The 13,295-nt window shown below is 34.0% G+C and overlaps 1 protein-coding gene across 1 annotated transcript in view; it reads left to right on the forward strand.

Annotated features, from left to right (window-relative positions):
• LOC122529442 overlaps nt 1–13,295 on the forward strand; it is a 77,311-nt gene that overhangs the window by 27,996 nt on the left and 36,020 nt on the right. The window contains exon 4 of the mRNA XM_043655575.1: nt 10,336–10,550. Within this exon, the coding sequence (XP_043511510.1) occupies nt 10,336–10,550 (215 nt within the window). The remainder of the gene's footprint in view (nt 1–10,335; nt 10,551–13,295) is intronic.

The following is a 13,295-nucleotide window of genomic DNA, read 5'->3' on the forward strand; positions in this document are numbered from 1 at the left end:
TTTCTTCTCATTTTTCTAAACTTTTCATGATCTTTTTAGTTTATACGAATTATAGAGTGGTTTATTACGAATTATATTGGTCGTCGAATACGCGTAATTCGTCTTTCGAGCATAAAAGAATTTTTATATATACTATCTAGGATATACATATATATATATATATCGTCTAGAAATCGTGATTTTGTATATTTTAGATTTGTTGGTCATCAATGAAAACATAATAATATTTGTTTTAATATTAATTTTTCTAATAGTATAGTTACAATAATATTTTTAGTAACAATTCTTCAAAAAAGTGAATGTGAATATATTATTTGAATGATTATAGTTCTTTGGAGAGAACTTTTTGATAAATTCTTTACGGAAAACGGACATTCTTATGGAAGTAATCTCTGGCAACGAATATAATCCAGATACTAGATGATCCAGATCGTAGCAGGTTTTTCAAATCCAGTTAGCAGTATACGAGTAAGTTCACCAATATCTTTAGGGACTGGTTCTTCTCGTTTTAAACACGGGACACGTCCAGCCTATGCAAACAGAATCATAAACTCGATCCAGACGAACTGATATTTTACGTGGCACCCCGTTTCAGTCATGTTTTTACATTATTCGACAACTGCGAGTGTTTATACGTTTTCCAAAAAATCTTAAAGATAAAAAAGTGCTTAGAACATAATATTTTATATATACATATATTTCTTTTATATGAAGTTGTCAGTTTCAATTAAACAGATAATATTTTACATGTTAAAGAACAAGATATTTATTATCACGATTTTATTTGTTAAATGGAAATAGTATGCACAACTGCAGATAAATTTTCAAAAATAATGTTTCTTACCACGTTTAATTTACAATACTCAATTTTTTACACTTAATCAAATAGCCCACTCTAAAGAAAATAAAAGAAGAAAAAAAATGAACTCCAAAGGGCCAAAAAATACTTTTAGACGAACTAAAAAATACTCCTCTGTCCTTTTCGTTATGAATATATTTATGAGCGTAGCAACGTTTTAAACTGGTAACCAATGTCGATTGGGCACGATGGTTGGAATAACACGTAATGAAAGACGGGATGAGCAAAGGGATATATATACAGCAATAAGAGGATATCGAGACGTGATGAAGACGGTCGCGACGTACGAGTGGTATTCGCAAGGTTAATTACGCGGAAAGCAATCGGGAGATTTATTAACTGCGCTTGATTATTCCGCGAAGCTGCCTTTCTAGCTGTTACGCCGCCTCACGGACGGATATTACGCGACGGAGTTACGAATAATTGCAACGATTATCTTCGAGGAGGAGCAGTGGCAAAAGGAGAAGCTGCGACTTAACGGAAAACGGCGTGATCTAGCCGGAAGAGTTGAGTCTTAATAACAGTAGTATCCTGTGCGTAACGATTTCTGACGCGCTAGTGATCATACAATGCATTGGAATTTGTGTCTTTTGAGGAGAGGGAAAATGGTCAGAAATTTTGTACATTTAAATTTCTACGAGTCATTTACTTTAAACGAAGTTTTATTAATAAATTCTTGTACTTTCTGAAAAACTTTTCGACAATTAGTTTAAAGAACTGATTGTTTTATATAATGTAGCAAAGAAGCTAAAATTTTTGACTAGAGACCGTATGAAAAATAATACTATGCGCGAAGAAAATTTTTTAAAAATCTTCAGAAGTTAAATTTATGTATATCATTTTATTAATTTACATGTAATATCTGTTTTCCATGTAATTTCTGTGTCTCTACACTTTCTGTTCTTTTAGATTCTATTCATTTGTAAAAATATTTTTAAAAAACCGCAGAAGTTGTCTAAATACAATGTTTCAATGTTATGCACATAATTTGACATGGTGTTGTAACAATGACTGAATAAAATTCCTCGAAACAAAAATTACACAGGGGAACAAATTCACGCATGTTTTGAATAAAAAATATTTAAATAAAATTGCATAATCTGACAATCTTGTTTTTATCAGCAAAAGCAATTACTCTTATTCGTGGAAAATAATATACAAATCTAACGAGGATGAAATGACGTTCTATACTGAATTCATCATCAACAGACATGTACGATAAAACAGTGCGATAATAAAATCTTTTTTAAGAAAAAAATTTGTTTAATTAATAAAAATTAATGGAAAATTAAGAAAATTCGATAGTGGAATGTCTTTCGACTTTAGGATAGGGCAGGTACCTACATGCAATTTCCAGTGCCGCTAACACATATGATCAAACCATTGTTTAACGTCTTCAGGCGGAACGACACGCATACTCGATTGCTTTGTGTGTTCAGAAAAATATATTCCTCGTTTCTATTACTGCAACGCATACTGCAAATGATAAAGTTGCAAGACTAGAGAAGTTATTACCGTGGAATAACGTTGAAGAACGATCACTTGTCTCGACTAACTTATTGTTAAAAGACAAAAGGAAAAACACACTGTCTGCTAAGAAAAATTGCGACACCTAGAAATGGCATATATGTTTGAAATATTTAGAATGTTTTTGGATAACACATATGTTTTTTTGGAGGGACTGTTATGAAAAGAAGAATATGATTAAAATTTGGTGATAACGTAAAAAATGTTTATAATAATTATTAGCTACTAATGTTTCCGGATATTGGTACCTACTCGAATTTTTGAAATTTATTTTTGTGGTTAATAAAAATATTGTTCGATTTCATTTTCAAGATGTTGCAATTTTATTGCAAGTTATCTGCATCTACACTTGTCACAGAAAATTTTTATGAACATATTACATGCTCTGTAAGCATTCTGTATCATATGGTCTATGTTCTCATTATTTTGAAGCATTCTGAATTTTCAAAGAGGAAATTCACTGCGCTTGAATGTCAATTCATCCGAATCGAACTCGACTATTAATCGGTGAACATAACGTTGCTAGAACTTCCGGTTGTTAGCGGGATCACGTTGCGGAGGATGCAGACGCGAGTCGCGTGCAATATGACAGTTACAAAGGAAGTCAATGGAAACGCTTTTTACTAGTCTAACGGAATTTTCGTACTAATTGCTAAAGAGTGGGTCCAACAGTTTTTTATTTTAACACGATAACTACGAGATGATACTTTCAAAAGAATATTTTCGACGAGCTGTTCGTTTACCTGGCGCTGTCCAAATTTCCCTCAAATTATTGATTACTAATTCCTCAAAAATAATTTTTTTCAAAAGGAGTAACAGTAACTTTCAAAATCCATGTAATTACTAAAATTCGTAATTTTCTATGATGTAATGTTCTTCGATGAGAAATTTGCCTGTGACACAAATAATTTTTCTGAAGAAATAATTAAAAATATTTATAGTTAAAAATAGTGAATAACGTAAAAGAGATAATGAAGTCCCGTAAGACGCCTTGAAATTTATTATTTCCCGATGTAGTTCTTCGAACGAAGATACGCTTGGAAATTTCCCAAAAAAACTTCACCAGTAAGTGAGTAACGGCGCGTGATATGCAAATTGCTCACCTGCTGGGCACATCCTCTTCCAATTTCTGGCAGATGTTCAAAAAAAAATCGCGATTTCGCAACTAAATGGTTCGCCGATTATGCAGATTCGCGCCTTGCTGAATTTCGGCTCGTTAACCCGTTTCCTTTGCCAGATCGTTCCATTGCAATCGTGTTCGTTCAAATTCAAAGTTGCGCAGTGAAGAAACGATTAGTTTCACCTTCAAACGAAATTTCAGACATTTTGTAATAATTAATCTAAAGATATTTATATTCTTATTTGTGGAAAAATTTAAAACTTCGTTAAAAATGTATAAAATATATAGAATATAATGAATACTTGTTATAATGTTTGCTTGGGCTCCATTTTGTTTAAGTATATTCACATCTTCAGTCAAACATTTAATATTTTATTCATTAATCAACGATAAATTGATGAATTGTTTAATTCGTCATCGTACAATTTGTCACAAGAATCGACTAAAGAAAAATAATAATTTAATAATTAATGATATTAATGAATCGACCGGTTACAAGTTATTCTTTATAACTACAACTGACTTGTAATTTATAAAATTTACTTGCAGTGCTTCGTTTGTTTCTTCATTGCCAACCTACTTTATTAGGCAAGAGAGTGCTTAGAACTTGTATTAACTGAATGGTCACTTGTGACTACCATTTTTATAATTTGATATCAAATAGGACAATCAATTAATTCATGATTCATAAAATATTCTTCTGAAACTCCAATTGTTTCCTTATTGTCAAATTTATTATTGTCAAGCAACAGAATATGTTATTACAACCGGTAACTTAGTAAGCAGCGATTTTAAAAATTTCATTGATAGTTCGGTTCATTCAATTGTGAAAGGAGGAATTCTTTCCAGACCCAGATGGAATTCTTTCCAACGACAGAGTGAATTCATCGCGGTGACAGGAAGTTGTGTGGCCAACGACGATCGGTTACGTTGCCGATATGTTATGCCGCTCGTGTTCATCGCGATGCATTAAAATCTCACGCACGGAAGCCGCAGACCTGTTGCATAACTGTGCGTCCCACCGAGCCAGCTTTTCGATCTCTCGCTCACTTAAATATTTTCCAACATTTTGCAACGCGTAATTTCGCTTGAAAAAAAATTCCTCTTTAATGTTACAATTTCTGTTTACGAAATTGCAATACACATTTGCGTTATTATTCAGAAAAACATAACGCACGTTATGTAACTGCAATTTCTTTATTTATATATACAGACGACCATGATTGACGTAACGTTGTTGCAATCTCGAACTATTAAAAACCTTTCGTATTATATCTTTTTCATTTCGAAATATGTAGAGTGTCTCAAAAAGTTATAAAAGTTGAAACAAATAAGTTTTCAGAAAGTTAAATCGATCAGTTGCAAGAACAAGTTGTAAGAAATTTGTAACGTTATCTATATTTCTCAATTTAAGAAGTTGACAATTTAACTTATGAATGGTATCAAGTACTATTAGCTTCAGGATATATTACATCAATTAAAATATTAGAAAATAAAAGCTACATAAAACCTACGCAATGTATGTATAAAATAAATATAGAAATCTAAGATAATTACAATATATAATATATGTGCAATGTAGCATACACAGTGTGTGTGTGTGTGTGTGTGTGTATATATATATATAATAAATGTACAAACTTGAATAATATATACATACGTCTATACATACGTGTAACATACAGACTTCAAAATTTAAACCACAAAGTACAAGTAAGGAGATTTTACTTATATTTTTCCTTCTCACGCAGTAAGTTTTACTCCAACGAACGAAGAAAAGAGCACGAGAAAAGAGCATGGTACCGGAAACTGCGTGGTTCGCGTGTCGTTTGCAAATTGCGACTCCGTACACGCCTTTGTTTCACCCCGCGAGACCTTTCGAATGACTCAGATGGCTGAGAAGAGGAAACCAAGCCGAGAGAAAGAGAAAGAAAGGGAAATCGAACGGCGAAACACGTGGACGAGCGGTTTTTCTGCACGCTCATCCTGAGATTTACCTACGACGAACTGTACGCCGCAGAAAAACAGGCCCTAAGGTCAAGTACCTTCCACTTCCGGCGTGACTTACTCACTAAGAGCACGTGTCTTCAATTTAATATACGAATGCCTTTCTCAGGGAAGAGCATTCTTACCTGTCTTTTTTCTCTTACTTACTCCACAATGACGTTCTCTGCTCTCGTTTGAGAGTTTTTCTATGAAATTTCTCCGCCGGTGCTGGTCGATAACTATTCAACAGGTTTCGTACGAAGTGCAAGTAAGATTCAATGGTTTAAGTTATTTAAAAGAAAGTGTTTGTAACGTTGAAAAATTTTTTATTACTTGTATTGTATACAGGAAATTTCATTAACTTCCAACACGTGTTATTTCGTCAATTTTATGTACACACTATGTAAAACATTTTGAAAATCACATTTTGTACACGTATTATACGAAATATACCGAAGTGTCATTAATTTTGAAATTTCATGGATTTCATACGTGTGAGACACTTTGAGATTCCATTAAACTATAATGAAAACTATAATAAACTAATAATAATAATAACAAAACTAATAAGATTATTGATTTTTCAAAATAAATTGCCACCTGCCACATCATTATAATTTCATTAAATTTTACAGCAGATGTATTTACTTTACGTTTGACGAGTTTGACGCTCGTCATTGTTTAATTTTTGCCCTCGCTCTTGTCCCAGTTGCGTGAAACGACCTGTATCACCTTACCTAACAATAATCGAAGAACGTCAAAACCAGGTGCTTTCCGCGACGTCTTAATTAACGAAACGAGAGGGTACACGATGATTAAGGAAGCGGTGATTAGCTCGGTCGCGGGGACATTTAAGGTTGACAACCCTTTCCCAGGCATGCAATCGCTGTGTCGTTCTCTTTGAGAGTGATACGAACGTTTCCCGCCGGCAAACAGAGCCAATTAGCCGCACGCGAAAATCCACCATCGTTCTCGCAACACTCAGCTGCCTGAGTCAATAGTTTGCCGTACAAAGAGCCAACAGAGTCGAGGAGGGAAGTGTCGAACAGGAACGGAGAAACGAAGAAAAAGAAAAAGAAAAAGAAAAGAAGAAGCCGGTGAACGCGAGAATCTGTGGGGTCGTTGACCGAAAACCATCTTCGCCTCACGCTTCTACAGCGATTCCTTTTCGGTTTTTCATCGTCTCTCTTCCCTGTGGCGGATTCAAGGTGAAAAAAGAACGTGCAGAACCAGAGGATTCTGCACGCTCCGTACATCGATTCTTTCCAGGAACGAAGAAGATTCCCGGCGAGACGGGCCCAGGGGATTCTTATTAAATTGCTGGCTCACGATTCGTGCCACTGTTTCCGAGAAACGTTCTCCTCGCTTGCTCTTTTTTCGATGTGTTTTGAGAAGGAAGAAACGAGGAAAAGGAAAGTCACTAGTTGATGTTGAATATTTCGAAGAATCGACGAGTTGAAGTACTTGTATAAATGAAGGTTTTTAATGTATAATAAAGGGAGGACGTATGTTTGACACTTTACTGCTTGAACACAGATTTCCGATATTTATCATTTTCATAAGCTAGGACGTAAGAATGAGAATTTAACAAATTGGCATTTACGATTTTATTGAATAAATTGATTTACGATTGAATTGAATAAATTTTACATCTTGTTATAACGAAACATTTGAAAAATCTCATACAGAAAAATAGAAACGTACTTCGTCAAATCAACAAAATCACTACCTCTAATAATTATTGACATTGATACGTCACTTCCAAAACTTGACTAATATATGAGTAACTGATTAATATTGGTTCAATCGTGATCAAAATTATTTAATTCTTCCATCTTCTGTTATTTCATAACCGCGTACAGCTAGACCCAGAAGCATGAAACAACCTGTAGAAAAAGTGTCACGGAAAGATCTCCGCTCAATTCCTTGACTTACTTAGTTATTTACGACGCGTCGTAATAGAGTTCTCGTGTGGATTCACTATCTTTACGGTTACGTAACTTCGAATACCACGGATATATCTACGCAAGTACACCGAGCACAGTTAGTCTCCCTGTAACACCGATATCGAAAGCCAGAATCTTTGCAAAAGAGACGCGTAGGAAATGGATTTATGAAAATCTCAATGTCCAACGAGCAAATTGATGCCATTAAGCCTAATAGAAATTTCATTAAATCGTCGATCTCTAATGGGGGGAAATCGTTCCCCTTATTTGCAATTCACGTTGGTCGTTTTTCTTCTCCATACTCGTCATAGCTCGAGCTTTTTATTGTTCATCCTTTTACTGATAGACTACATTACCTTGAAACACTTTTGAAATAACAAAATTTTTTATCTGCACATGTATTTTTATAATACGATCGTTGATGTTATTATATTACAATAATTTTATTATTATTGAATTTGTATTTAATTCTAATATTATATTATACAATTGATATTATACAATATCTATATTATATTATACAATTGATAATATTATTTTGATTGTTATTATAATTGCTAACATATTGAATTTAAAGATTCTTTGTTGCACAAAGTGCCATTTCATTTTCAAATACCAAAATATCATACTTGTTCTAAGACTATTGAGTAGTGTATGTTCGCGAAGAATTGTTTCCTCTGGCCGAAGGCAACGAGTATTAAGAATTAAATTAGCCAAGATTTCATTGGCTCCACGGGTAAGAAAAAGATTCCACGATGAGTCAAGTTCACGACTCTCTCATCATTGTCTCCTCACCATCAAGACGATAATGCTAAACCAAAGATGATCATTGTCATTTTGTTTGCCTGGCTCCACGGTAATTCTTTAAACGACGCGCCACGATGCCGTTAACCACGCGCGAATTAATTACACGATACCGACGCGTCAGTCTAAAGAAGGGAACTTATTTTTTTTAGCGACTTGTTTCAATAATTATTTTAATAACTAACGTCGCCTTCGTAATGAGAAGACGTCCTGTTTAAGACGTTGCGTAATTATTTCGAATGTAAAGAGGACAACGAAATTTATCGTAGAAATGCACAGTAATTAAACTACGATAATTTGGGGATTGTTTCAAGACATTGTGTGCAGGTTTTCACATTTTTAATAATACGTACGAACTAAGAAGACAGTTTTACAATTTATATCTTACAATGATTCGATTGATGATTCTTATGCATTTATGAGAAATTTAAACATATAAGAGCGACCAATAATTAAATTATAACACCTTAGAATCTCTTTTGAAGAACTATATAATTTCTTTAAGTACAAGAATTGTAATTTGATAACAAATATTTATCTTGAAAAAAAAAAATGAAATTTTATTCTTAGTTTTGTCATTTATCTTTTATTTTATCTCTTTTTTATTTTTTTACTCTTTCTTGTATTTGTAAATTAAATCAGATATTAAACATGAGTATACAATGAGAATTTATGTTAATGATAATTCTTCTCCTTTACATTGATGAGATAATGACTGTTCAGTTTACGAACATCACCGTTTGTTTAACAATTAAAAGTTACTCTAGGGTGAATGCACTTATTGTTAGGCAGCTGTTTAATCGTAGGTCATAGAATATGGAAGAGCCTATGGCTAAAGTATATCGCGAGATTTTCTTACGTCGAAGAAAAAGAAACGGTATGCTTCCCTCCTTTTCACGATAAATCCCGTAAAAAAACGGTGAATGGAATCTATTTGCTAATTCTACGATACAGCGATCTATCTAGATTGTCAGAGAACTATTAATCGCTATCTTAATCTTAATTATATTTATACGAGAATTACAAGAAAATGGTATTATAATATTGTTTAAATAACAATAAAAGGAAAACTCTTTGTCTCACCAATTAAACACTTTTAGTTTTGGTATTGTACATACATCTATGTTACGAATTTCTGCGTCTTTAAATTTCTCATAAATGCATCAAAATCCGTAGTTTAATAGTGAGCAACATTTCGAGGAATGGGCGAGTGTTCTTTTCAACCCGAATACGAGACGAAAATTCATAAGAACCAGAGAGGTTATTAAACTCGAAGCTAGCGGCTCGCTGACCGAGCAAACGTGGATCGAATTAGCAATAACAAATTATCGTACTATAATGGTAGTATCAGATGTGTCGCTGAATGAAAACAGATCCTAATCGAACGATGTGACTCTTCGATTGGATACGACCCGTTGCCGATAACAAAAGTGCGAACAAAGTTTGTAATTGATCGACCAAGAGCGCCGTTATATCATTCACACCTTCGATTTACAGTTAAACGTAGCAGGGATTCCTTACAGGAAGTTTGCTAAAAAAAAGTAACTCGTATAAAATTTTAAGTGTTGGTTTTCTACAGAGAATTATCAGTCTTCGATGTAGTACAACAAATGTATCACACGAGTGAATAAATCGAAAATTACTCTCAGACTGGAACATACATTTTTGTTTCGAACAATTCAATAAGATAATGTCTTGTAACTTGACAGATTTACATCTTCTTTAAATTTTGATTTAGTTGAAAATTACTGTGTACATGATAATTCTAAGAAACGGAGAATTTATAGTTGTTTGAATTATTATTATTAATTCAGAAAACAGATGGTATTAGAAAGTAAATTACTTCGTAAAAAAAAACGAGTAATTATTATAAATTGCAGAAGCAAAAATTCACTAATTCTCCTATTAGATTCAGGAGATCGATTCAGGACTCTCTAATTCTAGCTAATTTTAAATCATTTTCGTTCCCTTTCACTTGCAACAAGTGAGCGTTAAAAAGTAGACCGAGAATTATCTAAGTGTACTTGCTAACTGCCGGCGACACGAACCCTATAAATAACGAGTGAAATAACGATATTTTTGCAATTTTACAGCAACCGTTGCGATTGCGAGCACTGTGCAAATCGAGTGCGCGAGCGAGTCGATAATTGTCCACATCTCGACGGAGGGTAACACGGATTTCCATGGTCTGGTCTATCCACGGGGGTTGTCGAAGAATAGCTCTTGCTTGCAAGAGTACAGAAGCCAACACACCCCTATTACTTACAACCTACCCCTCAGGTCTTGTAACACCATGCCCACCGAACTGGTAAGTTAACGAATTTAATACAGAAATTGATATTTGGTATCGTTCGATCATAGACGATTATAATTTAAATTACAATTCAGATTATGAGTTTTTCAATCGAAATGAAATTAGAAAAGATTAAATACAAATTTATAGTCCTCGTACAATAAAATGTTACTCTAAAATTAGTAAAGTAGAAATAATGATAAGTAATTTAATCATTCGTGGACTATTTATTATCCAATAATACTAATACAAAATTACGCTGTCAGCAATAAATATTAAGAATTAAAAATTAAAAAAGAGGCAAAAATTGCTGAAATCAAAACTATTTCATATTCCCTTTCACTATTATCAAATAAATATATTCCACGTTTTCGTTATCTATTTTATTGCACAAGAGAGTTATGTTACTTCGATATTAAGTAAAGTAAAATTTGTTAGAACTTCCAAATGTTCCAATATTTATGGTCAACAGTATAAAATTCATTTCGTGCAAATAAGAAACCAAATCTGTGTCGTACCGGTGTACGTAATCACAAGGTTAAATTACACAAGATTACAACAATTATTGACCTGACCAATGTGCTGAAATTACCGCTCGTGTTACGTGTTTTGTATTTACATAGCATGATAATAGGCGTAGCTGACTATTTATCACAGCTGTTAGCTTCTCACCTGGTTGCTCAATTTCTAGACGTTCGTCAATGGCGATAATTGCGCATTGCGCAGGCTAGATCTTGGTTATCGAGGTTAATAACGGTCGATCATTATCTTTGCAACTGGCGAATAGAAACTTTAGTGATGACCTAACGCAAAGGACTCTAACACCTGTTACATTTTATAACTTTTTGACGCCAATCAACTTTTAGGACGACTCGATGATGAAAATATACCAACATTAAAAAAAAATCTATCTTTTCTTGAAACTCATCTAAACACTGTACTGAGGAACTATAATACTTTCTGTCTATAAAAATAAGTTGAGAAGTTGAAATCACGTGGCTGAACAATCTAATTTAATACCGAATAGCCTTGGTCCTCAAGCATCAAAAGATTAATAGGAAATATACTATTAATAGATGATAAAGACTTGTCATCTGTCGAAGATATCTTAAAGATTTTATATTTCATTCTACTTTAAAAATCCCGTGTTAAATTCCTAAACGAGTGCCAAATTAGAATTCTTTTTAAAAAATATAGATAATGAAAAAAATATCTCTCAGAAGTAAATAAAAGTATATCTTACGTTATTACAAAAGGAAGAACTTCGTGTCAAATTAAATCTCTTTCTGAACCAAGTTTTTTAGTTCAAAAAGTTAGCAAGCGTAATGAAGATCTGCCATTTCTTGCATGAAGTGACAGCTGAAACACAGGTAATTGAAGAATGCAGTACTTCTGTACTGTCAGAGTCCAATAACTACCAAAGAATCCTATGTCAAATTCCCGTTGCGCTGTTCCGCGTATCGAATTAAGTTCCTCTCTCGTCCAAGTCAAAAACTCGACGAACCGACTAATCGAGAAATGCGGAGGAACGCGTATCCCTCGGCGCAAAAGGGGATTACATAAAAGATCGAGGCGAAAGAAGTAAAATACGTCCGCGGCATTCGAACACAGGGAAGCTCGATCACGATCGCTCATGCGATTCGACGTACGCTGTGGATTGAGAAGGCGTGAATGCACGTGCTGGTAAATGACGAGGAGAAGAGCTTTAGGTCGTTGACAATATTTTAAATTATTATCGATACAATGATATTTTAAATAATTTAATTAATAAATAAACTTCCGTCGTTTGAATCCAGTTACATGAATTGAAACTTCTATTATATAAGTGAATGATTATACATAGTGAATTTTATGGATTTGAATGTATAATTGTTTTCTGGCAAGTTCGCGTAATTTATGAATAAATAAATTGCGGATATTTGTACAAATTCATACTTCTAAGGTAAATAAATAAAAAAAAAAAGTAAAACTTAGACAGAAAAAAAATGTTTTATCTACTAAATATAAATGAATAGATTTTTACACAAATTAAATATAATTAATAACATAGAAGCTCGATAGAAAATTGTTTCACATATTATTTTATACACATTAAAATTTTCTATACAGACGTACAGAAAACCACAGTCTACTAATTAATTTCAAGTGAAACACGTTTCAACAATTGCTGTTCTCGTCATTTACCGATTTATCGATCCTGAAACACAAAATATCTTCAATACGAACCCACGCACAATCGGTAGACGAGCAAACGCTTATATTTACAACATTATTGATTGTGAGAGCACGTTGAGCGAGAAGAGGCAGACCTGGAGGGGATCCAAGGTATGGAAGGCAAACGCTGAGAAAGAAGAAAAAGAAGGGAATAAGGAAAATACAGAGTGGTAGAGGAGGGCTGGTTCGTGTAACGAGGGAATCGTGTGTCGAGGCGAGAGATCGCTTCCTTGCTATACCATAACTGGACCGTTATGTGACCGGACTTACGGCCTTCTTCTTACGAACGTTACAAGAGATATGTAGTATGCCAGCAGCGGACTAACGCTTGCTACGCCTTATGTCAGCGATATACCGTGCGCATGCAAACGCGTGCTCGTGGTGTCCTTAACGGAACGCTGGTTCCTTCCACCGTTCCTTGCCGATAACGATTTTCAACCGAGCCAGAAAATATAAAACAACAAGATGCATCTGCCTGCTCGATGCTTCTTTTTTCGAGTTCTTAAACTCGACGTTCCTTGCTCCTGGTCTTCGAAGTCTCGAGTT

This window comes from Frieseomelitta varia, unplaced genomic scaffold (assembly GCF_011392965.1).
Source record: "Frieseomelitta varia isolate USP_RPSP 00005682 unplaced genomic scaffold, Fvar_1.2 scaffold_288, whole genome shotgun sequence".
NCBI classification, from domain to species: Eukaryota; Metazoa; Arthropoda; class Insecta; order Hymenoptera; family Apidae; genus Frieseomelitta; species Frieseomelitta varia.